Source organism: Bombyx mori, chromosome 23, assembly GCF_030269925.1.
Source record: "Bombyx mori chromosome 23, ASM3026992v2".
Lineage (NCBI taxonomy): Eukaryota > Metazoa > Arthropoda > Insecta > Lepidoptera > Bombycidae > Bombyx > Bombyx mori.
The window spans coordinates 13,481,114-13,508,749 of record NC_085129.1 but is presented as its reverse complement, the minus strand read 5'-3'; the positions used below and the strand labels follow the sequence as shown (position 1 = coordinate 13,508,749).

General features: G+C 36.8%; 1 protein-coding gene across 2 annotated transcripts in view; it reads right to left on the bottom strand.

Moving 5' to 3' along the window:
* The window catches only part of LOC101744717 (protein TANC2), a 307,082-nt gene that overhangs the window by 171,196 nt on the left and 108,250 nt on the right, over nucleotides 1–27,636 (bottom strand). For both annotated transcript variants that reach the window (XM_021350968.3, XM_021350969.3), the window contains exon 3: nucleotides 8,194–8,705. In XM_021350968.3, coding sequence (XP_021206643.2) covers nucleotides 8,194–8,647 — 454 coding nt within the window. In that variant the 5' untranslated portion in view covers nucleotides 8,648–8,705. The remainder of the gene's footprint in view (nucleotides 1–8,193; nucleotides 8,706–27,636) is intronic.

The window sequence follows — 27,636 nt, the reverse complement described above, 5'->3', positions numbered from 1 at the left end:
CATACGTTTAAAATTTGTACACATATAGATGATAAACACACAGACAAATATCTGACAAACCTATTCATCACACGAATGTTTGGCTGATGCGGGAATGGGATCCACGACTCTCGGGCCAACAGATAGGGCCGCTAATTACTGCACCGCCGAGTCAGTGACCTTTTGTTTATCATTGAATTTTCTGTGGGTTTTAGCATCCTAAGATTGAAATCTAGTCCTTTTCAACTACAATCTAGCTTATTGCAAATCTAGCAAATTCATTCAGCATAGCAAATTCAGTGTAAGCTAATTTGCATACTTCTAAGAAACCAGGCATTTTAAATAAACAAGTAGTAAGTTGTTGTTCCCTTCAATAGCATAAATTACTCATCACAGCTCTAAAAGCAACTGCGTAATTTAGTTTTCAATGGTACACTACTCTTTAATGATGTACAAATAATATAGTGAAATTTATCTTAAAATTACCTATGAAGTTTCGACGATAAAGCTCATAAGAGTTCAATCGGAGAGCTTTGAAGAAAAGTACGACAACATAGTAGGGTTCGATTTTTTTTTTTCCTACCTCAGCTAATGGTCTTGAGAGACCATTTCAGCGTAACCTTAACAAGTAGGTGAGCTCACGGGACTCAAACCTGACGTCGTTGCTAACAATAGCCCTAGCAAGAGCAGTGCTTCGCAGAATCTACCACCGGATCGGAAACGCGACCCACCGAGAAGATCCGGCGAGGACTGTATCTGTGGGTTAATTTACTCGCCGAGTCCTTCGTCAAGCGACGGGTTCGACGAGAACGATGACCAGAGAGGGTTCTAAGTAAGTTACTGGCTGTCGAGAATATTAATGGCAATTTCGGGCTCATGCCAATTTCTTGCTTATATCTATCAAGGAGTGGATTTGAAATTATAATTAACAGAGCAACACAGTACTTTAAATAATTTCACCACTTCTCAGTACTGCGGACCTGTTTTATCTACTGAAAGTAAATACATGAGTTAAATACAGTTAAATACTGACTACAGTACTGAATACAGTATTACAATTTATTGTATCTAATGTATTTCTTGTAATCTGAAATTAATTATGGATATTTGGAAAAGAGTAAGCCCTGAGTTTTTATAACAATGATTTTTAAAGTCTGTCAAGTCAACTAATTGAAAACGCCTTATGGCTAACTTGAACAAAAATCCTTTGATTCGGATTTACGTTTGATATTAAACTCCAGTAAATTACATACACACACACACACACATACACACACACACATACAAACTATAGCCTATATTCAAGCGCTATGATCCAGTACTGCAACCAAGTACTGTGATCTAATATTAGTACCCAGTGCTGTGACACAACATTACAACCACGTACTATAACCCAGTGCTGTGGTCTGGTACTAGTACCCAGTGCTGTGACACAATATTACAACCAAGTACTATAACCCAGTGCTGCGATCTAGTACTAGTACTCAGTGCTGTGACATCGTAATTCAACCAAATATTATATCCCAGTAATACAACGAACTCTTATGACCCTACTTTATTTATGTAACACAACCCAGCAGGTACTCATTTCCTCGATCAAGTACTGACCTCATTAAAAAAAATTAAATTACTTATTAGTATTATCGTTATTATAAACATTCCGTTCTAACTCTCACTCCTGCGGCACCGTTGTAGCCTACATTTGCACTACTTTTTTTATTCCATTAATAGTTACAAGACCACTACTATGCGTTATTGCTTTGAATTGTTCTCGAAGGTAATTCGGTAAAATCGAAAATGAAAGTGAGTCTGTTTATTATTGAAAACGTAAAATTTATAAAATTTAATAAAATAGCCGATTTTTTTTTAATGTTTAAGTTTGATGGATCAGCTTATGGCCCACCCAGTGTTAAGTGGTTACTGGAGCCCATAGACACCTACGACGTAAAAGCCGCCACCTATCATGAGACATAAGTTTTAAGGTCTCAGTTTTTACAGTACAACGGCTGCCCCGCCCTTCAAGCCGAAACGCATTAATGCTCCATGATAAAAATAGGCAGGGTGGTGGTACCTACCCGTGCGGACTCACAAAACGTCCTACCATCACAAAAAAAGTTTAAGCCGTAAAATAAAAATAATAATTGAGTGGCTTTATAATAGAACTAGCTTTTGCCCCCGACTTCGTCCGCGTGGAATAGTTACTTTGGCATGACGCAAAATTTTACCCGCCTCTTCATTTATGTAGAAAGTGAAAATATTTTTGAATAATAGAATGTTAAGGAGCTATTTAAGGTACCAAAATCACGCTTTTTAACCGACTTCAAAAGAGGAAGTTATCAATTCGACCATAATTTTTTATATATGTATGTTCACCGATTTTTTTATTCCTCGCATTGATGGTATTGGTTGCATTAGTCTTAGCGTGATGTTATATAGCCTATAGCCTTCCTCAATAAATGAGCTATCTGACACTGAAATAATTTTTTAATTCGGACCAGTAGTTCCTGAGATTAGCGCGTTCAAACAAACAAACTCTTCATCTTTATAATATTAGTAAAGATAGAATACAAATACACGAAGACTTTCAAAATTGCGCATAGCGGTCATTTAAATAAATAGGTTAAGGTTGTTATTCGATTTTAAGAGGAGTTTCTCGACACGAAGATCATTTTTTGCACTGATTAAAATAAACACGTACCTATAACTCTCGAGAATTGTTTTAAATCAACTGCCTACATACAGAAATACGAACTCATTGGGTTATATAAAAACTGTATATTGTTATGTTTAGAACGCCCAGGCTGGGCTCCTTGAGTTCGACAGGCGAAATCCGAATAATCCCCAGAGGCCGTTACACTAGCCGTTAGGTAGTATAATAAGGTATACCGATAACTAACAATATTTTAACATAACCGATATCTATTGCAATTAAAAAAAATAGTGTTTGCATTAATATTTTCAATCGATCACTATTCGAGAACCTATGATTGAAGTTACACCAATTACTTTTTGCGCTAACCACACCATTGAACTAGTAAATTCTCCGACGTGGCGCTAATCTTAATTTTTATAACCCGTTTAGTTTTTTTTATAGCTGTTTAAAAAGACCACCCATAGAACTTAATGTGCTTAAGGCAACAGCATTTTATTACGTATGTACACACTGCGGTCTCTTTTGCTTTTCAAACGTTTGTCTCTAGAAATTTAGAAGTCTCTAGAAATCTTTATCGGAATTATTGATTCTTAAGAGTCATTTAAAAAAATAGTTTTGATAGAAATAGTGTGGCTGAATCGAGCTCGTGGTCTACGTGATATTAAGTCTTTGTAGAAGCTTCTAGACTAGAAGAACAGCCGATCTGCTTTGTATTGAGAAAGACAGGGGCTCTACGCGTCATAAATAGACAAAACAATGGAACGAAATCGTTCGGCAAGCCAATACTTTTTACATCCAGTAATTAATTACGCATATTGAAAAAAAATCTCCATTTTCTATTTTTCTTACCTATGCTGATAGCCTTGAGAGGCTATTTCAGCTTCTCCTTGACGTGTAAGTGAGCTCACGGGGTTTGACCCAAGAGAATTGCTAACACTGACCCTAGCAAGAATAGTACTTCGTTAAATCTACCACTGGATCGGAATCGCGGCCCACTGAGAAGATCCGGCGAGAAACTCGGTCAGTTAAATAGATAGGTAGCTATCAGAGCTACACACACACTTGTAAAGCATCTTCGGTGGTATGGTTTAAGATAGATAACAACGGTAAGGCAGGAAAAAAAGAACTACCCATATTATACTTTGTATTACCATAATACGCGACAGTTTTCGTTTAAACACAGAGAGATTTACTTAGGTCACTTAGTTATTTTTTACGCCTACTGACAATATTTTAGATATATTATGTATTACATATATTATTATGTAACTTATTTTGCATTTAAACCGTCAATAGGACGTTTTTAAATAAACTTGATACGTTGGTGATGTTATGACACCTAATTTTTTCTTCAGATAATAATCCTAAACCGATAATTTGTTGTCGATTCGGCTAAACATCAAGAAATATGGATATGCAAAAACCGCCACCTCTAGCTGTTCTGTTACAGATTAGCTTACTGTCACTTCTTCCCAAATTCTCACCCAAATTTGTGGTTGGACATATTCTGCACGCACGCATACTTATTACTAACCTGCGAATTACTTTCACGGGGCCATAATGCATTCTGGGTTATACAACCGAAGATGATTATTACAATATCATTCGATAAAAATCTTCATCGGCATTTCTAAGGTTTTTGAATAAGGAGTTGGACATGAGCTTGTCTACCGAGTAATAAATACATCTATTTAAAATCTGGTGGTAGGACCTCTTGTGAGTCCGCGCGGGTAGGTATCACCACTCTGACTGTTTCTGCCGTGAAGCAGTAATGCGTTTCGGTTTGAAGGGTAGGGCAGCCGTTGTTACTATACCTTAGAACTTATATCTCAAGGTGGGTGGCGCATTTACGTTGTGGATTTCTATGGGCTCCAGTGACCACTTAACACCAGGTGGGTTGTGAGCTCGTCCACCCATCTAATGCAATAAAAAAAAATAAAAAAGCACTATTTTAAATTCTACCACAACTAAACGAGATCTTGTATTAAAGCAACCTGCTTGTTCGAAAATTTTATCTACAACCACAAAGACATAAATTAGTTTAACATCTCTAGGCTTGTTAGAAGCGGATTATCAATTAGTTCGTCTCTGGAGCCCCGTCTTTCTATCTAGATCACTGATTATATCAATGTCAGAGTACGCTTTCGAGAACGTAAGAAAGTTTGCACTGATATTTATATGGTGAACAGTTATTTTGTGAACGAGAATATTATTTATCTTACACTGTCTACGATAGGTATAAAGACGACAGAGTGAATTGAAACCTATAACAAAAACCAATGGAGCTGGTGGTATTTTGATCTCTAATAGCATAATAATCTATATAAATTATTGTTTTTTTTTTATTGATCTTGTAGGCAAACGAACATACAGCCCACCTGATGGTGAGTGGTTACCGTCGCCCATGGACTTCAGCAATGCCAGGAGCAGAGCCAAGCCGCTGCCTACCGAGATGCATTAAAGTCCTTTAAATTGAAGGATATGAGTAGATATACTATTAAATATCCGTAGTAATCGACTTAAAATTTTTTTATTGCTTTGATGGGTGGACGAGCTCACAGCCCACCTGGTGTTAAGTGGTTACTGGAGCCCATAGACATATACAAGTTGATGCGCCACCTAACTTGTGATATAGGTAAGTTCTAAGGTCTTAGTATAGTTACAACGGCTGCCCCACCCTTCAAACCGAAACGCATTACTGCTTCACGGCAGAAATAGGCGGGGTGGTGGTACCTACCCGTGCGGACCCACCAGAGGTCCTACCACAAGTATACCAGGAAGGAGAAAACATTTTGCGCCGACTCCAGGTGACTGACAGGAGAATGGTGATTTATTTTCGGTAATTTCAAGGCGTACAGAAGTTGCCGGTATCCATAGACGTCAGAACGTGAATGCTATCACTTAATTTGATATATGAGGATAAAAACTATTATTCCAGAACGGCTGCCCCACCCTTCGAGTCGGAACACTCAACTGCTCTGTGGCTAAAATTGCCACGATTACTTATTATTATTGTGTATCAACAATAAGCTAATGATAGTGTATGCTTTTGTAACACTCCAAGAATTTTATGTTACTATAAATATCCTAAAAGAGGTTGTTTAAATATTTCTAAATGTCACCTCAATTCAAGTGCTCATGAGCTGGCTAGTAAGAGAAAACGTTATCCGAATGAATGAATATTGTTCATTCCGATACAAGTAATTGAATAAAAAGCTACAACACAGTGTTATCAATTTAATGCGGTTTGTCTTAGCACTAGCAGTGGACAATTTAGATCACATGCCATTGGAAGGAATTAAAAAAGCCTTGGAAATGTATTCAAGTAACACGTCTATGTATCTAATATTTGCAACGCAAAGTGGACAACAATTTGCATCTAAAATATATCCACAAATGAATTACTTGATAATATCATTGTAATTAACATTATAATTAATTATCATTGTGTTCTTATTTCATAGATGTAGGAATGAATATTAAACCAAAAAATTACGTGCAAAATAAATACGGTAATGAACATTGTTTTTTATTTTTTAAATCGATTATCACGTTACGTACGTAACTATGTTAATCGCATACGAGATGAATCGCCTATCACGAGGTCAACGTACTAACGACCAGATGGACAGACCATACGGTTTTGTTATGTAATGTTTGGGTTCATTGATTCAATATTTGTAATCGATATTAGGACGATTAATGCGATTGGATTTTTGGAGCTAATGTAAAAACACATAGTGTTGTTTTTTGTAGATTTTTTCTTCTTTTTTTATAGTTGTAGGTTAAGTTAAAAAACTACACGAAAATTAATTTTAGTAAATGTAATTTTTACAGGTTTTTTTTTTGTTTTTTTGCTTAGTTAAATGGACCTGCTCACGGCCCATCTGGTCTTAAGTGGTTTCCGGAGTCCATAGACATTTACGACGTAAATGCCGCCACCAACCTTGAGATATGAGTTCTAAAGTCTCAATATAGTTAGTTACAGCTGCTGCCCCACCCTTAAAGCCGAAACGCATTACTGCTTCACGGCAGAAATAGGCAGGGTGGTGGTACCTATCCGTGCGGACTCACGAAAGGTCCTCTCACTGTGTGCATATGTTTCAGGAAACTACAACATCAGAGAAAATCCTAACTTTAATTGGGGAATTTGAAAGGCTAATTACCAAATCTTGACATTATTAACGCTTTTGCCAATGGCATTGTAAATCGCTGAAACTTTCGCCAGCTCGTATAAAAAAATGGTGCGTGTACTTATGTACGCGCGTAAGAAGTTATACTTTTTTTTTATTAAATTTATTTCTTTTTTTTTGTATTTAAATTTTAATCAATTTGAAAAAAAATCGATTAAACAACATCCTCAAACACGCATATTGGACATGCCTTTTCTTGACATCGTATAAATTCGGTAATTCTCGGTACGGTTCGGAAAGTTCACCCGCGGCTATATTCAGACTCGCCAAGTTACGTCGGTCGTATTGTAATGAGCGATAGTGGGCAACTTCATTCTGTTAATTTTGTGTCACGGTGCGCGCGCATCATAAAATTTCACTCTCATCAATTTTTCATAACGCGCCTAAAGAAGTATAACTTTAAAAATTAAAACAATGTGACGCGGTAAAAGTTAGATAGTTTAATAACTATTGAAGCAGTTATTGTATCATTGCAATTAGAAATCGGAAAACGAAAGTCGATCTTCGAAGGTGGCAGGGCTATTCATTAGAATTACACTAGCACGCAGCACGCAGAATTACTTTAGAACTATCGGTATTAATATTCATCATGTTGATAGGAATTACCTTTGTCAATTATTTTTTAATATCTTATGTTAATAATTAAATTATGTAGCTTTGTATGTCTGCTCCGGCTTTCTGTGTAAAATGCCTATAGCTGCCTATTAAATTAAGGTTTTCCCCCTATCTAGTAGCTGGTAGCCTAAAGGGGTATTCTAACTACTCTTGGACGGGTAAGTGAGTTCATGGGCTCAACCTAAGAGGATTTGGTAACACTAGCCTTAGCAAGAGGAGTGCTACGCAGAATCTACAACCGGATCAAAATTATATAAAATGTCTGCTTAAGCCGCGTTGAATACTGAGTGAGAGATACATCCTCAGTTACCATATCATACCGCTTACTTTCCTACTTACTATTTAAAACTACAGCAACTTTAATTTATTAATAATGTATTAAGAACTATTTGCTCCTTATCTAAGAGTTCTAAAAAGTTCTAACATAATAAATAGGAATAATAAAAACACATTACTTTCTTACAGATCTACATTAATGTTTTGAATACGGATCGAATTGTTATTATAACGGACTATCGGAAGCGTAATACATCCTATATTTCCGTAGAGTATTCCCGAAAAGATCAATAGAGGTTTACAAATAAATTCAAGTAGATTGATTACGTCTATTCTACTTCTTATTATATTGTTTGACATATTAAGCCTTGTTGGTAGACGATCGAAGACACCAAAGATAACGATTAACTGTATACCTTATTTCAATTAAACAAAAAAATAACTTTTAAGCGAAAATTTTAAATAAGAAAAACATACCTTGATTCCAGGCGCTCGTGATGTTCTCGTGATAAAAATACTCGTTCTCCTCCTCATCGGACCACAGGACCCCTTCGATGCTGGACGTTATTTGTCCTTCCTCCACCACCGACCTCCTCGACAGCTGGTCGTAGCTCGGCGGCCGTGATAACGAGTAAGTTGACAGGTCGATTAAAGACGAACGGAAGTTTTTCACAGATCGGCTGTCTATCGGTCTGTATCGAAGCGATCTGGCGTCCTCAGACTTAACGGACCTAAGCGAGCGACAGTCGTAGTTCGGTGCTTCATTAGAAATATCATTCATAGAGACCTTGAAGTTGTTTGATGAGATGTCTCCTAACGGCACTTCGCAGGAGCGTCGCTTCATACTGGTCTTTTGCGAGGGAGCCTCGCCTGTCGCCTGCATGTGGCGGCTGACTCCGGCGCTGTGCAGGAATTCGCTCGAATTGTACATTTTGTAGGTGAATTTTTTTTCGTCTAATTCATGGAATTTCGTTGCAGTTGACGGCGATCTGAAACAAAGGGAAGTTGAAGTCAGAAACGAAAAACAAAAATTTCATTTATCTCTTCACTATAATTCGTTAAAGCATAATATTATTCTCTAAGAAATATTACTAATCTGTACTAATTTATAAATCTACAGTGGTTTTTACGGATGTTCCGTTATAACTACTGAACCATACATCCCCGATTGACTTGAAACTTGGTATTGATGTAGAAAATACATGTACTTATTATATAATATTATTTATATGAGTGTTGGACTCCCTACACCAGTTGCGGGGGCGTTAATAATGAGAATCTTTGTGGGGGTTAGAAATAATAATGTTAAATTTAAATGCCCAGCGAAGCGGATTTCGGTTTTATATATTAACTAGCTGTACCCACAGCCAGTTAATATATAAAACCGAACACCACTTATTATGTTGCGGCTTACTTGAAAACAGAGTCATCTAGTGATTTTAATGGTCACTATTATTTGACTGGACTATGTTTTAAAAGTTATTGGAATTAAATAACAGTAATTATAATTTTTGTTTGGAGCTACTAAGTTTGTTTTTAGTTTATTGTTATATCACAATTTTGAATGAGACTGTGTATTAAATTTTTAAAACAAATTGCCCCATCTAGCGTGTATTATGGTAACTAAGTGAATTCGAACTTGGACATCCACTGAGTAAACATATAGCGCGCTCAATGTTCGATTTGGAAATAGAATTAGTTGTAATATGAGAAGGTAGATGGCGCTAAATCAATGCACGTTAATTTAAAATATTTTTAATTTAAATCAAATAGAATTATTAATTAACCCCTAAATACTTTTATGGAATCAACTAACAAATATAGGATAGTTAAAGTTTTGATATTAGCAATTGAGTTTTTGCGACGAATAGTCGCCATAACGTTATTAATAATTATTAAATTATTAGAACAATAATTATTAGAAGCTTACAGCTATTTTCTCACGACGTATGTTAAACAATACAATTACAAAATAGTTTTATTTGCTAATCTTATGGTTTGGTCATAAAGTAGCCCGCTGAATTTCTCGCCGGATCTTCTCAGTGGGTCGCGATTCCGATCCGGTGGTAGATTCGGCGAAGCACTGCTCTTGCTAAGGCTAGTGTTAGCAAAAATCCCAGACTACCAAACTCCGTAAGCTCGCCTACACGTGTGGTGAAGCTATAATAACCTCTACCAGCAATAAGTAAAAAAGATCATAAGCATTCTGAACAATGTGGGTATAGAGTATAAGACTTCTGTTATTATTTATTTTTTACGATCGGTTTTTCCTTCTAAGTCGTCTTGTTTCTTTTAGAGCGGAAATCGTCATAATTAACGGACGTCTTATCCTTTAGGTCACGACAAGTTATGTTTGTTGATACACGATATACCTACTATTTTATTAGCAACGAATGCTAAAAACCTTATTCTTGTAGTGTCTTCGCTGTCAAGGTTTGGTTTTCCGTTAAGTTTTTATTACTAATAATTACTTGCTCGGTACATAATGTTACATAAATTTATTGTATAACGTGTAGTCTGTTCTAATAGCTCATAATCTAAGGCGTCCCCTGTGTCTTGAGTAGTATTGTTGAAGTAGATCGAGGGAAGTAATAATTATATTCAGAGCGATCGATTTAAGCCGTCTCAGGTTTGAATACATTGCGTGCTCCTCGATCTTTTGTGACATTTCGAACGCATATGCGCATGTCGAATAGGACTGCCCCAGTGACGGGATAGTATCGATGAAATAATTATGTTTTTGAAGTGAAACTTCCTTATCGGCGTTGGAAAAAAATTTACCGTCACGTTTTTCGGTTACGCGTCACATTTTTCCGTTACGCGCCATCTGTTTTGTATTCATGTCTATGATAATAAAATCCTTTTGTTTAAACTTTATCTAATTTAACTTTTTGAAGTGAAACTTCCTTATCGGCGTTGGAAAAAAATTTACCGTCACATTTTTCGGTTACGCGTCACATTTTTCCGTTACGCGCCATCTGTTTTGTATTCATGTCTATGATAATAAAATCCTTTTGTTTAAACTTTATCTAATTTAACTTTTTTGTATTCATGTCTATGATAATAAAATCCTTTTGTTTAAACTTTATCTAATTTAACTTTATTTAACCAATTTCTAGAAAGTTGCATGTAGATCATTTTTCGAAAAATAAGGCCATAAATAAGTTTCACTTCTTACGTGTGTACACTAGTACACGCACACATTTTTTTTTTGTATTCATGTCTATGATAATAAAATCCTTTTGTTTAAACTTTATCTAATTTAACTTTATTTAACCAATTTCTAGAAAGTTGCATGTAGATCATTTTTCGAAAAATAAGGCCATAAATAAGTTTCACTTCTTACGTGTGTACACTAGTACACGCACACATTTTTTAAATTAAACTAGAGGTCCCGCAGTAGTCGAAATTCGACTATAATTTATTGGAATTGTATAATAAGTTTGTACACTATTATGATTGTATTTTAAACTTCTATAATCACAAATTTCGCCAAGGCTACACTATAAAAAAATATTAATAAATACAAACCATATTTAATCTATTCTCAATTTGACCACAGACGTCAAGAACAAAAGTTTGACAATAAATAGTATGCATGCGTGTGTGCGTGAAATACATGGTTTGTAGTGTGTGTAATGTTTTCTTTATTGATTTAATGTACCTTTCATGCATTATTTAAAAAAAATATTAGCATTGTGCACTTCTTCTCTATATTCTCTATAAGTGTGGAAAATTTCATACTCCTCCGTCCGCGCAATTTTCGTAAAAAGGGATACAAAGTTTTTGCTTCACGTATTAATACATAATATATAGATTTGTAAGATTTTATTTACTGTCATTATTCACCAAAAAAAATCAAAAATATTTTTTGTTTGTTTATATAATGCTCTAGCTAACATTCATGGTTTCAATAGATGTTGTGTGCCAATAATGATTTACCTATATTGTCTTCGAAGGCAGACGACTGTTACAGACAATGCCAAAGCTTATGTAGGTGCTTATTGATAAGGACTCTCTTCAAACAACGTTTAAAGAAAGAAAATGTCATGGTATCCCGTGGAGGGAAGTTCAATGTATTCAAGATGAACTTTGCTGTAGAGACGGGTGGTGCGATGCCAAAAGACGACATCTTCCCAAGCAATCCCTCTGAGCAATCTCTATGGAACTTAAACGAAACAGAGGGAAACCGCCCCTCCATAGATTCGGGGATTCCAAACGAACCGCGAGATTAGTAATACCGGAAACACATCAGCCCTATGTTAGTGGAGTCAACAATGGAACAGTGTGCTTAGTGCGAGTTTTTTAATGTTCTCGATAGCGTAAAAGTTAGCTCATATTTGTATTGAATGGGATCGTTTGCCTATGTTTGCCGTTCGGGACGCTGTTCTAAAACAAAATTGGGCTAACTTTCACGCTATCGAGAAAGTTAAAAAACTCGCACCAAGCACACAGTGCTCAGCCCGAGACCGAAATCTTTGCTTACGTAATGGAAAGCCGTCTCGTTATTTATAAACATCGATTTAAAATGAAATCGATAAGCTTATCCCGGCATTGATCGTTAGATCGAATCAATAAACACGGATTAATTATACAGGATGCGGCCAGGCGGAACTGGGATGGAACTGCGGTGTGCGATCACCACCTCTTTAGTGACAATCGATTAGGGCTGCCCTGGTAAAAGCGACCTTTGCGTTTACATTACGTATCGGAAAGGCTTTTAGGCGCTACCGGAAATTTGAAGGTAATTTCGACTTTATATTGAAGTGCCATTACGCGTATATTCGAACGACCACTAGTATAAATAGATATATTACTAGCTGACCCGGCAAACGTTGCTTTGCCTTAAGTAAGATTTCTAGGGAATTTCTAGCGTAGCGTTTGTAGTCGTCTTGGCCTAAAGGATAAGACGTCCGGTGCATTCGTCTATAGCGATGCAACGGTGTTCGAATCCCGCAGGCGGGTACCAATTTTTCTAATGAAATACGTACTTAATTGTTCACGATTGACTTCCACGGTGAAGGAATAACATCGTGTAATAAAAATCAAACCCGCAAAATTATAATTTGCGTAATTACTGGTGGTAGGACCTCTTATGAGTCCGCAGGGGAGGTACCACCGCCCCGCCTATTTCTGCCGTAAAGCAGTAATGCGTTTCGGTTTGAAGGGTGGGGCAGCAGTTGTAACTATACTGAGACCTTAGAACTTATATCTCAAGGTGTTTGGTTAATGGAATGTATAACAATCATAACAAATTCGATATTGAAGCGCCGTGAGTGTGTTTCGCGTAAACCTTTTATATTTATTTAAAACATTGATTCGGTAACACGACACAGCCGCAGGCCGTCCGTTCCATTTCCTTTCGTCCGGCGCGAATCTTTGATTTTTTTTCACGCGCCAAAGGGCACGATGGCCAATGATGCCGCTCCTTTCAGTCGATTGGCGTCCAATATCCGGCCAAACGGATTCTTTTGCTAAAAAAAAAGTTAAATTAATACGACATTCGTGACTCCTATTTCTGTGCCTTTCGAATTCAGAACGAAATTCACCTCTGGTGTCATAATTAAGCGGAAATGGAAGCACTGTCTACTAATTTAAGAGCCTCAGTAGAATATACCTATAAACAAAATCCAAATCAATTATCCTCGGATTATGATAACATTTCAATATCAATAATCAGCTTGACTGTAAATTTTTTTTTATTGCTTAGATGGGTGGAGGAGCTTACTACCCACCTAGTGTTACGTGGTTATCGGATCTCATAGACATCTACAACGTAAATTCCGTCACCGACTCGAGAGTTATGAGTTCTAAGGTCTCAGTTTCTACAGTACAACGTCTGCCCTACCCTTTAGACGCGTTACTGCTTCACGGCAGAAATAGGCATCGTTGGTACCTACCTACCTGTGCGGACTCCCAAGACATCCAACCACCAGTAAGCTTTGGCTAATGACTAACACAGGCATGTGTATGTAAGTATATTAGTAGGTATTGTATATAGGTATGTATATTGGTATATAATTGGTATATAAATATTGGTATATATTTCATATTATATGTGAACGATATATATTTTGTTTATTGTATGTATATATTTTCTATAATGTATTATCTATAGTACACCGCAACATACCTGCTATATTTTTTATATTTTCCAGAATTTCTATAAATTAAACGGTTGTCTGGAAGAGATCGCTTTTAGCGATAAGACCGCCTATTGCACAAATGTATCTGCTTTTTTGATAGTTTTTTTGAATGTAAATTGTGTTTTGGTGTGCAATAAAGTGTATTCTCTCTCTCTCTCTCTCTCTCTCTCTCTCTCTCTCTCTCTCTCTCTCTCTCTCTCTCTCTCTCTAACACAGGGAAAAAGGTTGTCCTATGATAAAAAGGGACAGATAACCAGGAGGGAGGTTTTAGTCCGTAGGTCACTGAGACACTTTCTGAGTGGAGTCGGGCATGCCCATTGACCCGGGCCCTTGGGTATCCATGAGGATTTCCTACAGCCCACGCGAAAGAAAAAAACCATCAGTAAACTTATCTCCTTAATAAAATAAGTAGGATCAAAAGTAGCTTGAGATCTGAGGTCGAAATCACAATTGCATACTAATATCGCACTATTGGTAGAAGAAAGTCGCAAGTACAATTACTTCAATTTTTTTTTATTTCACTATTCGTTAAAGGATACCATGACACATGTGCTCAACAAGTTTGAATTTTTTTTTCCAAAAAATGACGGAGATATTATCTGCTCCACCCTCGAAACTGCAACGCACGGCTGCTTCGCAGCAGAAATAGTGAAATTATCGTAAATATCTTTATCTATATTATCAGGGCATTATATCCATCTTTGTATAAGCCCGAACTATTTAACGAACTAACACTTAACCGTCACGTGTAACCCTTAAATTGAAACTCAAAAAAAAATTGGTGTAAAAATAGATCCGTCGAGAGATACCCTTACAGCTGCTCACGAGGATTATGTTATTTTATTCCTGTAGATAAACTAGCAGCCGGTCTGATATTGAGGGGTTAGGGGGGTGAAGTCTCAAAAAAGAAGATAAACTTCTGTTCTACACGTGACTTTAGCTATTCAAAATGCTGGATCCCAAACAAAAGAAACGAAGTACGAGCAGATGTTTTTAGAATTAATCACTTGAGCGTTATACCATGAATCTGCTATGTAGTACTGCCTACTATTACGAATATATCATCAAGTCGTTTAAAGAACGTGGCCACGAAACATACAATAATAAATTCACGGGATCGGGAAGTCTGTAGGAGGCGGCTTCACCCCGGTGAAGGTCATGGGGCGACCTGAGGGGTTTGAGTCTGAGCGGCGCGCTACCAGCACTCTAGCGCAAAAACACTCTATCAGCATGGAAAAGAGCAACCGGTTGGCGATGTACTGCATCCCGATCCGGTAGGCTGGTTTTGGCCTAGTAAGGTATTCCGAGACACCAGCGGCACCATCTGGGCGGCCTGACGGGCTGCCGCATCGAGACGGCCGACGTTGTGCAGTCTTCGATTCGTCTCGAAGGCTACGTCGGCCGGGAGTCCTTGGGGAGATCTGTACTGTCTGGTTAAAGTGTTGACTATGGTAATACCTTACCTCACGCGGCTTCTTCTGACTTGGGGGGTGACCGGACACTTGGGCTAGAGTGCAGGAGGGTCGTTTAGTGGCTAGGCTTGAGGACCTCTTAGGAGGTTCGGCCGCCGGCCCAAAAAATAAGGTGATCGGGATGTGGCTCAAAAATCATTGTTAAAGGTGTCGTTTCTCATTGCTACATTTTCTTCGGTCTAGTCCCTCGACCCGCAAACAAAACTTCTAAGAACACGCCTATACATATAACAAACTGAGCCAACAAACAATTGTCGGTCACGATATTAGGAAAAAGGAAATTATCTTCATCGGTACTTTTGATACGTGTGTAAATTTTCAATTTTATCGTACATTTTAAAGTTGTTAAAAATTATGTTGAAAGATTTCATTATATAAAACACACACAAGTCAACCTTATTACGAGTCCTTTAAAAAGCAGAAACTTTCGTATGCAAAGCACTGCTTTTCATAAATGATTATTATTATTTAAACAGATTTTCTATGAATGCACTGATGTGAATAATGAATCTCCTTCTGTCCCAGTCCAGTAAAACGTATATTTGATTTAGTTTTATTAGATGGGCTACTTAAAGAGCCGCGTAAAGCTATTTCTTTCGGGTCATTAAACTCTACCTGGTTCAATTTATTCCGCCTCCCCCGTGAAAGATCTATTCGGAACATACCCTTTTTACTTGTCGTTGACTTTTGATATTTTTGATTTATGAGTAGCAATAACGGGAGTGGGTCGAGAAGGTTCATTTAATTTTAAGGACTTGTACCGATATGCCGTTAACCTTTACGATTGTATTGATTATATTATAGTTGATTGGATTGCGAGTGACCCTTGACAGTTTACTGTTTTTTAGGAAAATTAGCTAACTTTTCATTTAAGTATCACGTAGTGCACAGATATTTGTTTTCTTACCTATGCTGATAGCCTTGAGAGGCTATTTCAGCTTCGCCTTAACATGTAGATGAGCTCACGGGGCTCAAACCGGAAGTGTTGCTAGCACTGGCCCTAACAAGAGCAGTGCTTCATAGAATCTACCACCGGATCGGAAACGCGACCCACTGAGAAGATCCGGCGAGAAACTCAGTGGGCTGTGTCTGTGGGTTAATTCACTCGTCCATCCCTTCGTCGCAAGCGACGGGTTCGACGAGGACAGAAACCGGTGCTTGTGGTACCAAAAAGCACCGTTAATGGATCGGGAGGATCCGTAATGAAAGTGCACAGAAGCTGAAGGATGTTTATTGCTTAGATGTTTTGACGAGCTCACATACATGGCGAAAGATGGATTTTTACTTGCGGACTTATGATTTGTTTGAGCATTTCTGATATTTCAAATCATATTCGAAATGCAAATTACTCGTTACTGCTTGACACCATAACCGCGAAATCGCTTCGTCGGTATTCCCCTTGCGGTGGACTATGAAAAACTAGAGACTTCTCTATCGTATCGAAGACTCTAACTTCAACTTGATTTAATGTCGGAAAGAGATAAGTATATTTTTAAGGTGTCCTATTGAAACAGTATGCCCGGCGTGATCATGTTGATGACAACATCGAAATCGTGTTTCCTTATATTTTATGTAGCGAACGCCGAAAGCTACGGCTGATTTTCATGCGTTTTTACAAACATTATAATGTACATACGCCTGTAATGTCTACTTTGAGCAAATAACTCGAAGACCTGAAATATTACTAAATGACTATTTTTCATGATTAAGCACCAAGCATGTATAGTTAACGATTACATAATTAATCCATAGGTAATTTATTACCTTTTCTTAAAAAGCTTTCGGGGTTGTTAACTGCTAAAAAAAACCATTCCAAATACAATTCTTTGTGTTGCCAATAAATAAAAAATTATGTAGTAACGCAATAAAATACTTCATTTTGTTACTTTCTAAATCGTTTATTTTGTTATTGGCTTTAAAAAATATAAACGAAATAAATATACGAATTTAAAAAAAACCACATCATACAGCTGAGTTGGTATCATCGATTATTCTCGGTCTGTTTTTCGAAACTGGAGTTAAATTGGTTTCCAAAATCAATAAGTATTGCACGGTGAAGTTTAAGTTGAACTAAATACAAACCCTCTTTTATTCATTGTCGAATATTCACAGATCTTCTTCTATATCGTTCCCTCACTACTGAGGATCGCGACCACATGCGACGGACTTCTAATGTGCTCGATCATGGGTGGCATGGACTGCATGGTACAGACTACAACCAAGTGCTTCTCTTACTAGATCTGACCATCTGGCTGGTGTTCTGCCCACGGCGCGCTTGCCCTCTATGCGACCCGTAATTACGAGCTTCTCTAATTCATGTCTGGGAGACCGCATGATGTGTCCGAAGAAGCTCATAACACGTTTCCGGCAGATGAAAGAGAGCCTTTTTCGGATGTTTAGCTGCCTTAAAATGGACTAGTTTGTTCTCATGGCAGTCCACGGTATTCCTAGCATCCTCCGCCACACCCACATTTCGAAGGCATTGATCTTTTTGATATACCGGCTTTTCATGCACCATGTTTTAATGTAGTATTAAGGAGCTATTAGAGTCCATAGACAACAAGAGTGCCGCCACTCAGTTGTGCATATTATGAGGTCGAAGACTTAAATATTCAGCGGCCCTCGTACTCTTCCTACCTCCTACTTCTCCTAAATCCGAACACATGATTGCGGCAGATATACCTAGCCCACCAGCACCCATCGACACTTTTACCAGTAAAGTAATTCGAAGGCATTACTGCAAGTGAGCCGAGTTGCATATCACTTGTTTCTATGTGGTTCCTAGCGCAAAGACATCATCTTAGTATCAGCTACCTTTATACATAAAGATGAAATTTTCTTTGCATTCAAAGATTTACTTCTCGGTAGAAATTGGGAGGGTTGTCGGATAGCTGACAACCCTCCCAATTTCTACCTTAAAATCTATTTATTAAAAAGATGTGTGGTGTCGTAGGACACCGGATAGGAACGAAGTTCCTTATTATAAAAATATTAATTTTAAGTTCTATTCGGGTATACATTTTTTACTATGATTTTTTTATTGATAAAAACAAAACAATAACTACTTTACAAAGTTATCAACTTTATTTTATTCACAATGATTTATAAAAAAATATATAATAAAAATATGTTATTTTTTGTACGTTATTAGAAAGTTAAGTCGTACATTCTGTGCGTTACTAATTTGTACGTTATTACAAAGTTAAGTCGTACACTGTGTGCATTACTAATAAAAATCTTACGTTAGGGACGTTTTTTCCCGGTTAGGGTACCCCTCCGCATCGTCCCATAAGGAACTTCGTTCCAATAAATAAATTTGGATAGAATCAAAAGCTTGCATTGAACATTGCCTAACTGTCATCTAGAAACCTTGATTTCCCTAAAAATACCACGAGAATCACTAATATACTCAATATAAAGCAGAATTCACTCAAATCGTTCGTTGGCCCAGTGGATTTCCTATACATTTACACCTAAATCAAGTCACAACGCCCGCGAATGAGTCCGTACACACTCCAGCGTTTTCCTTTCAAAAGCCAAGAGTTACGGCCCCCGTAAATAACTCACAGTCGGTATTAATCAACCCTCGCAAGGTATGCCGACAATGGGGCCCGCCTAAATTGGAAACTTCTATAAATTTAAAGCAAGTCAAATAACGAAGTTGCGCGCAAAAGTTACAAAATACGTTTGACATGTACGAAGACGTATGTACGTATGTCGACAAGCTTTGGCGGTTCTTCTTTTGTTGGTTATTGATGTGGATTAAATAAAACTAGAGGTCCTGCAGTAGTCGAAATTCGACTATAATTAATTGGAATTGTAAGTTTGTACACTTCTATAATCACAAATTTCGCCAAGACTACACTATATAAAATATTAAAAAAGACAAACAATATTTAATCTCAATTTGACAACAGACGTCAAGAACAAAAGTTTGACAATAAATACTATGTATACGTGTGTGCGTCAAATACATGGCATGTAGTGTGTGTAATGTTTTCTTTATTGATTTAATGTATCTTTTATGCATTATTTAAAAAAAATATTAGCATTGTGCACTTCTTCTCTATATTCTCTATAAGTGTGGAAAATTTCATACTCCTCCGTCCGCGAAATTTTCGTAAAAAGGGATACAAAGTTTTTGCTTCACGTATTAATATATAGATCAGCTGTGTCTTTTATTATGGCATAGATGGATGAGTGAGCCCACGCCTGGGCTGAGGATTAAGTGGTTAGAGTCAGGAGAAGTCAGAATAGTACATAAAGGCTGCCAGCGATGAGCCGGAAAAAGTCTCAGATGTTCAAAAGCGAGTTACATATATGCCAGTATCTTCAGTGCTTCGGGATCACTTCAGCAGGAACCTGAAACTGCAATACTTTAAGACAAATATTTTTTTGGATGGAAACTAGCGACATCTTGTAGCGGATGCCCCTAAACTTTTATGTTGTTAAAGTTAAGGCATTTAATTATTGTATAACTAAACGCAGAGAATAAAAAAAATTATGAATCATACAAGTCTTTATTTGATATAGACAAATTGATTAATGTTATCAATTTGTGGTTTCTGAAAATTTACAAAATCCTTCATTAAAACTAAAATATAGGATAGGTAATATGCTACTGCCATCTACAGGAGCAATGTGAAGCTAATCGAAGCGAAGCCATCTAGTGGCCGACGCCCGTAAACATTTTTGTTGAGTGCTTGAGTTGCTTTTCTATAACAAACTTATGTGTATTATCTATGCACTTCAGCGAAAAAGAGCGGCTGCTTACAAAAACTGAAGCCCACGTTCTACGAGGAAAAATGCTGAACAAGTTATTGCACGTTCTCTTGGTACCCTTAATCTCACAATTTTTATTATTAATAAATTGTTATTAATACAGTTCACTCAAAGCCAAACGGCATGGACAGTGTCGTCGTAAGACGGCGAGATGCGCGAGCAAGCAGTGACAATGAGATTAATGTCGCGCTGAAAAAATCATAATATGATACAGCCTCTAAATGTATTACATTATAATTTTGTGCGGTTTTTGCGAGTCTTGAACACGACCACAATATCAGGTATTAACTTTGTTTTTTATAATTAAAGCTTAGATAGGTGGAGGAGCTCACGGCCCACCCGGTGTAAAGTGGTAACTGGAGCTCATAGACATCTACAATGTAAATGCCGCCACCCACCTCGAGACATGGGGTGTAAGGTATCAGTTTTTACAGTACAGCGGCTGTCCCACCCTTTAAACCGAAACGCATTACTGCTTTACGGCAGAAATAGGCAGAATGGTGGTACCTACCCGTGTGGACTCACAGGAGGACCTACTACTAGTAATTAGCCAAATTATAATTTAGGCGTTTGATACTTATTATACGATGCTATTCCTTCACCGTGGAAGTCAACCGTGAACATTTGTTATGTACGTATTTCATTAGGAAAATAGGTACCCGCCTGCGGGATTCGAACACCGCTGCATCGCAGGACACGAATGCACCGGACGTCTTATCCTTCAGGCCACGACGACTTCAATTAAAGCATAAAGTAACTATAGTGAATGAAGAAATTGTTATACATATTTCTAAATCTATGACCAATTAAAACAGTTTAAAATTAATATTACATAAAACGAATAATTACTAAAATAACATCCAACAAATAATAATTGGTACTTCAATAAGAAATTTAGTAGTCATTAACCAGTTTGTAATATATTTGAAATCGTACAACTGATGAGCACGAAATCAAATCAGAATGAGATACTCTGATAGCTTTGCTATATTATACATTACTTCTGTATCATTTATGAGGTTTCAAATAAATTTGATGCCTAAAATTAGATTATTGACAGGGGAGATGATTTTCTTTATTGAATTGACGGGAAAAAAAATGGCTTCCGAGGTTAATGACTTGCTTAGAGAACAGATTATCGACGCATTTTTTTTTAATTCAACTGTCAAAAATCTATATTGATGCAAGAAAAAAAAGGAATACCAAAAAACCCACACAGTAAAATAATCAAAACCCAATAATTGTTATTAATACGTTACTTTTCGCGTTAATAATGTTTTCAACATTTATTACTGTCATTTTTGGTACTGAAAATAGTTCCATTTTTTCATGTTGCACATGGTAGAATGCATGTGGTTGCAGTAGAAGTGTTAATTGTTGAATTATTGGTCATATTTCGGATTTTCACAGCGAAAATATGATATTTTAGAACATATCTCTGTACATATATGATTAAATTGTGTAGCATTAAGTTTCAGTATAAACCTTATTAGTCGCTCGCTGAGGGTCGGGAGCGAGCGAGCTAAAATTAAACGAAACCTTGCCAAATTGGATTTCATCTTGCTTCATACGTGTGTATCTCGTACAGAGTTATCATAATTTTAGTATGTTATATTTTAAAATATAAAATTTAATTAATAAAATTGTAACCTTAAAATTATTTTGGACTCTTGTATGTATTTAAATTGTTTTATGCCCAAAACGTACAGACGAAGCATAATTGTCATCATATTATGTATTCATACATTTAAGAAGGCTGTAGAGGAAGAGGTAGAAGAAATAGTTGGATTGCGTGAAAGACGATATGTGTAAGAGGGGAGTGAGCGAAGAAATTGTATATGACGGAGGAGTATGGAAGGAGAAAATATGTTGTGCCGATCCCAGATGACTGGGAGAAGGGCAGGAGAATGCTGATTAAGTATCGATATTTGTACTTTTTTTTTATTGCCCTTGCTGGCAGACGAGCATACGGCCCACAAGATGGTGAGTGGTTACTGTCGGCAGGAGCAGAGCCAAGCCGCTGCTTACCAAACTGCACTATTTAAAAGCTGCCTATGCGGCTAAAATAGGAATAGGAATACATGACCGCTTTATAGTAGATATAGGCAAGTCGGTGATAATTACCAACACGTGCATAGATTTTGTTAACTAATTTTGTTTTTTTTTTCATTTACAATTTTTTTTGCATTGATACTCTTAAATCGTGAAATTTATTCTTGAAGCTATACCTCAGTAAATTACGTGTATTTTTTTATTTTGTCTACCTATTTATTGCTAGTAATCTAGCAACATTGGGCTTCATCGGATAAGTTCAGCTTCATCGGCCTAGTGGGCAAGCTCGCGGCGCTCAGCTTTAGAGACTTTGATAACACTTACCCTAGCAAGAGCAGGGCTTCGCTGAATCGATGCCCACTGAGTTTGTCGCCGGATCTTCTCATTGGGTCGCGATTCTGATGCGGTGGTAGACTCTGCGAAGCACTGCTCTTGCTAGGGCTAGTGTTAGAAAATTCTCTCAGGTTGAGCCCGTGAGCTCACCTACCTACGGCCCAGCTGGCTATAAGGGGCTATCCCTTAGGCTATCAGCGAATATGTAGGGAAAAAGCTGAATCTATCACCGGATCAGAATCGCGACCCACAGAGAAGATCCGGCGAGAAAATCAATGCGCTGTCTGTGGATTTGAGCACATTCATAAATACAAGAATATATTCTTATAGAATATATAAGAATATATTCTCAAGTATAGCCAGTGTAACTATACTTGAGACCTTAGAACTTATATCTCAAGGTGGGTGGCGCATTTACGTTGTAGATGTCTATAGGCTCCAGTGACCACTTAACACCAGGTGGGCTGTGAGCTCGTCCACCCATCTAAGCAATAAAAAATAAAAAAGCCTCATACATTCAGCCACAAAATCTGCTTCGATTTTTTGTTATTAATACGTTTTCTTTCACCTGCGGCTATGGGCCTTTGTTAAAGTAAAATACCCAATTAGTTTCGCTAGTTTATACATTTAGTTCTAATTACCAACGTCTGTATAATGATATCAAGCTTATATAATTAACTAAATAATTCGCGAATTATTAACCAAATAATGGTGCGGCCTGTTTGCCAAGATGACGATCCAATTAGTTTAAATACTAACGATCTATAATCCAATTATCTGAAATTAATTGTTGTTGAGTGATTATTAAAGCGATTTGCTCTCGATTCTAATAGAAATTTAATCTTTTAAAGGAATTGAGGTATCGTGAAGTTTCAAAAGGAATTGAGGTATCGTGAAGTTTCAAATAAAGCTATAGACTTGTTTTTTTTTATTCCTTCGGTAATGCTCAGATAAGCGCTTACCGTCCATTACTAATGCAAAGTGCCGCTTGAGGGTTGACCCTCGAAATTAAAGTCTTGGTTTTTTTAATTGCGAACGTCATTGAGGTTTTTTTTCGCAAAATCACACTGTTCGGCTTAGTACACCAACGATCTCGTCTTCCGTCTGATTTACACATTTAAAGTAGGCACGATCAAGCAAATAAAAAAAAATCGGGACCGATATATCGGAAATTGTAAAATTAATAAATCATTCTCGACTTTGTGTATATTATTGCCTATATAATATTCTAGAAGTAATAAAATTGTATACATACATATGTTTATGATAACGAATTGTAATTCACATTATTACAGATTTACTAAAGAACCACGAAATCAGATTACGTTTTGTCAAGTTCTGCGCTAATTGCCTAAATGCTTCTATTATTGTATTAAATTAATAATAATTATGATTTACTGTATGATGCTTACTAAGCTGTACTGTATATTAATTGAGGACTAATGATAAGCGTATCGAATGATGCGGCTATCCTCCTCCTCCCTGAGTTGCAGTCCTCATATCTGAGGGTCGTGACTAGGGTTGCCAGATTCTTTTTCAGCTTATAAGAGGCAAATGCTTAAATAGGCAAAAAATACGGGAATTTAATTATTTACCCGGGACAAATAAAAAACCAAATTAATTAGTGACATTCTTTATTTTTTATGACATTTCTCCGAAGAGCAACTTAGTTTTAACTTATTTTTATCGGTTTTAACATATTATATTAAAAAAATTAATAGAATTATAGTCGTACGGTTCGAATACGGGACAGAGTCAGCCCGCCGGGACATTTTAAACTAAGCCTAAAATACGGTACGTCCCGGGAAATACGGGATGTCTGGCAACCCTAGTCGTGACCATCTCTTTCCATTATCCTTCTCTGGACAATGTTTCGCAATCTTTATGTTGATGCGACTACGCCGGGATTCAATTCTCATAGCATCTAGCATTTATCGCGCGTACATCCTGTTGAATTGAATCTTTGTATATTTGGACTTCATATATTCCAAATGTATTGGACTTCAAATATCTCCAACGAACGATAAGTCACGTGTTAGGAGTTTTAACAATATATGAAAAGCATTTTATTAGTGGTAGTCGCAACAGAGCGTACCTCAGGTTTCTCTAGTGACTAAGAAATTTAGAAAATTTACAATTCTGACTTTTCGATTATTTTGTTTTTAAATTAAAACCATGTCTTGCATTTTTTCTGTCTGTCTCGATCCGCGGGATAGTTACTTTAGAAAATTTGATAAGGTTAAGGTTAAGTTATCTAATTTTCTAATTTTCCGCACAATTTTCTTAAATTATTTTTCAAGAGAACCTTCTATCTAACAATAACAAACACAAAAAAAGAGTTATCCAATTTACTATCGGCGTTCTGAAGTTATGCGTACATACATTACGTAGATTCATTTTTGTATATTAGTATTCTCCGCAATCGTGTCACTCTTGACAGAGTGGTCGTGATCGTCATGTAGTGTTGGAAGGGGCAGACTTGATGCGTCTCTCGATGTCGCGCCATCTCTCCCTGCTCGAGGCCATTCTACTGCACTCATTTAGGGGACCTCCCACTGCAGTTTTAATTTGGTCGGTCCACCGCATTGGTGACCTCCCGCGTGGTCTTGTAACATCAACGCTTCCCTGTACAACGAGGCGTTCTATGGACCTGCCATCTTGTCGCGAAACGTGTCCGAAGAAATCCACCATTCGAGACTGTACTATAGCAAATAGACACTGCTTGATGCCGAGTTCCTGAAGTATCGAGACCAGCACCACATTTCCAGAGCGTCTATTTTCTTCCTTTCCACGTCTCGCACGGTCCTATTAGTACGGTATACTAGTATTACGTATACACGGCATATTAGTATATATATTCATTTTTATATATATTAATTTATGCTTTGCACTACGTCAAAATATAATATCAAAGGCCCTTGTATAAGTATAGGGTAACTCCCTAGTAGCTTTTCATTGAAAATAAACGTTTCCATTTAATATTTATTAAAATATATGGGTTTAACCACTCAACCTATAGTCTTAAATACATTTTTGAGTAGATTGGTTATCTTTAGAACGCACGATACGATTGTTATCTATCCGATCTGAAAGATCTACACAACATTTTATGTTTTCTTTCATCGGCCACGTTTTTTACATTAAACTAAATTTTTATTAACTTTTTGACAAGTCTGAGCTTCGTCTACACATACTAAATACTTCTGAAAGCTTTAAGAGAGATTAAGAGGGATAAAACTTATAGAAATTAACGGCCATCTGGTGTAGTGGTAAGTGATATGGTCACTACACAAGGGGGTTGCGGGTTCGAATCCCGCCAAGGGTAGATATTTGTATGATTAATATAAATGTCTTTTCCAGGTTTATGGATGTATATTAAATATATGTATGTGTATAATAAAAATCTTACATTTATTTCCGTTATCTGGTACCTGTAACAAAAGTTCTTTACGAACTTATCACGGGACCAGTTAACGTGGCGTGATTGTTAGTAAATATTTATTTATTTATAAGAAATAAGCCACCCACCACGGCACACACAGATATTAATGATCTCAACCGATAGCAGTGGTCAATTGATATCAATGAATATGCATAATACAATAATATGCATCACGATAAAAGGTCACAAAACTTCTGGTCGCCTTGCGATTAATTCCATTGAAGAATTTGATGGAAAAAGTTCGAACAAACTATATTTTCCTTGTGTGCAAATGTCTCAATTAATGAGGTTATTTTTAATTAAATTTGTCGTTAAATCTAAAAATCCCTCTTTAATAGGTATAATATAAACGAGACGCAAGAGATTCAAGAGGGAAGTCGACCGCAATTAGGCGGAGACCTTTAGTAAATTCTCATTTTAGTGGATTTCGTAAACACAACTCGGTTTTCAGTATTATTCGGGATATTAACGTGAATTAGATCTGGCTTGGCCCTTATTTGTCTGAAGTACTTCGAAGTAATATAGAAATTTAATGCGAAGTAGTATCAATGAATAGCGGAAAAATCCATTGGATTGGTTTTACTGATAAATTTTTTTCTGTAGAAAATACTTATAATAGTTTTTTGGTAAGAACATGACAAGAGAATGCCCGCGGCGAGACCTCAGATTGAAGTATTATTTTCACTGTTACAACGGCTGCCCCTACTCTCTGTCCGAAATAAAAACATGTTTCGAACTAATAAGGAAGATGGTCGTATTCCCGTGCGGGTTTTTGACTCCCCCATCGCTAATAGGCGATTCAAACAATTTTTTTTATTTTGTTTGATTACCAATGTTTTTATTAAATAAATAAAAATATAAAACAATAGAAAACGCGAAAATAAACAATAAAAGTAGTCTTAATTATATTAAAATGTACTTAGGCGTCTATTATCTAGCTTTTCAACTAGACAAATACACGATTTGTGTGTAATGATCAGCTGAATCAACACACTTAAGGCTAAGCTTGTATCTCGAAGATCTTGAACGTGTTTGTTTTGGTTTTGTGTACGGAGGCAAGCTGTTTAAATACGAACATCTCGGTGTCATTGCCTTTTCGAAATGTTACACGAAATGACAAACATTACCAGAAAGCTATGTTATTGACCTTAAATTACACTTAAATGTGCCTATTACCTTAAATATACCTCTCTTCGATAACAATAAAATGAAACATTTATTCTAAGCTCAAATTACAAAAATTCAAAGGAAACAAAAAATAAAAGAAAACTATCGAATCTTAGAAAAGGTTCTTCCATGAGTCTTTCTATCTCTGAACATTGCTGTGTTCATTTGGGCTTGGTCTGAAGTCAAAATTGCCACAAGAATTTTTAAAAAATCTTTGAACGTAACTTCATTTAGAGTGACGTCACTTGTGGCTAAAACAACCAGGAGCTGAAAGATTACACTAATACAAAACAAACGAGACACTCTTGGGATGCAACGAAAATAGCGATTAAATTATTATTCTAATTTAATTCAGATTCAATTACTGGTGGTAGAACCTCTTGAGAGTCCGCGCGGGTAGGTACCACTGCCCTGTCTATTTCTGCCGTAAAGAAGTAATGCGTTTCGGTTTGAAGGGTGGGGCAGCCGTTGTAACTATACTACTATACCTTAGAACTTATATCTCAAGGTGGGTAGCGAATGTAGC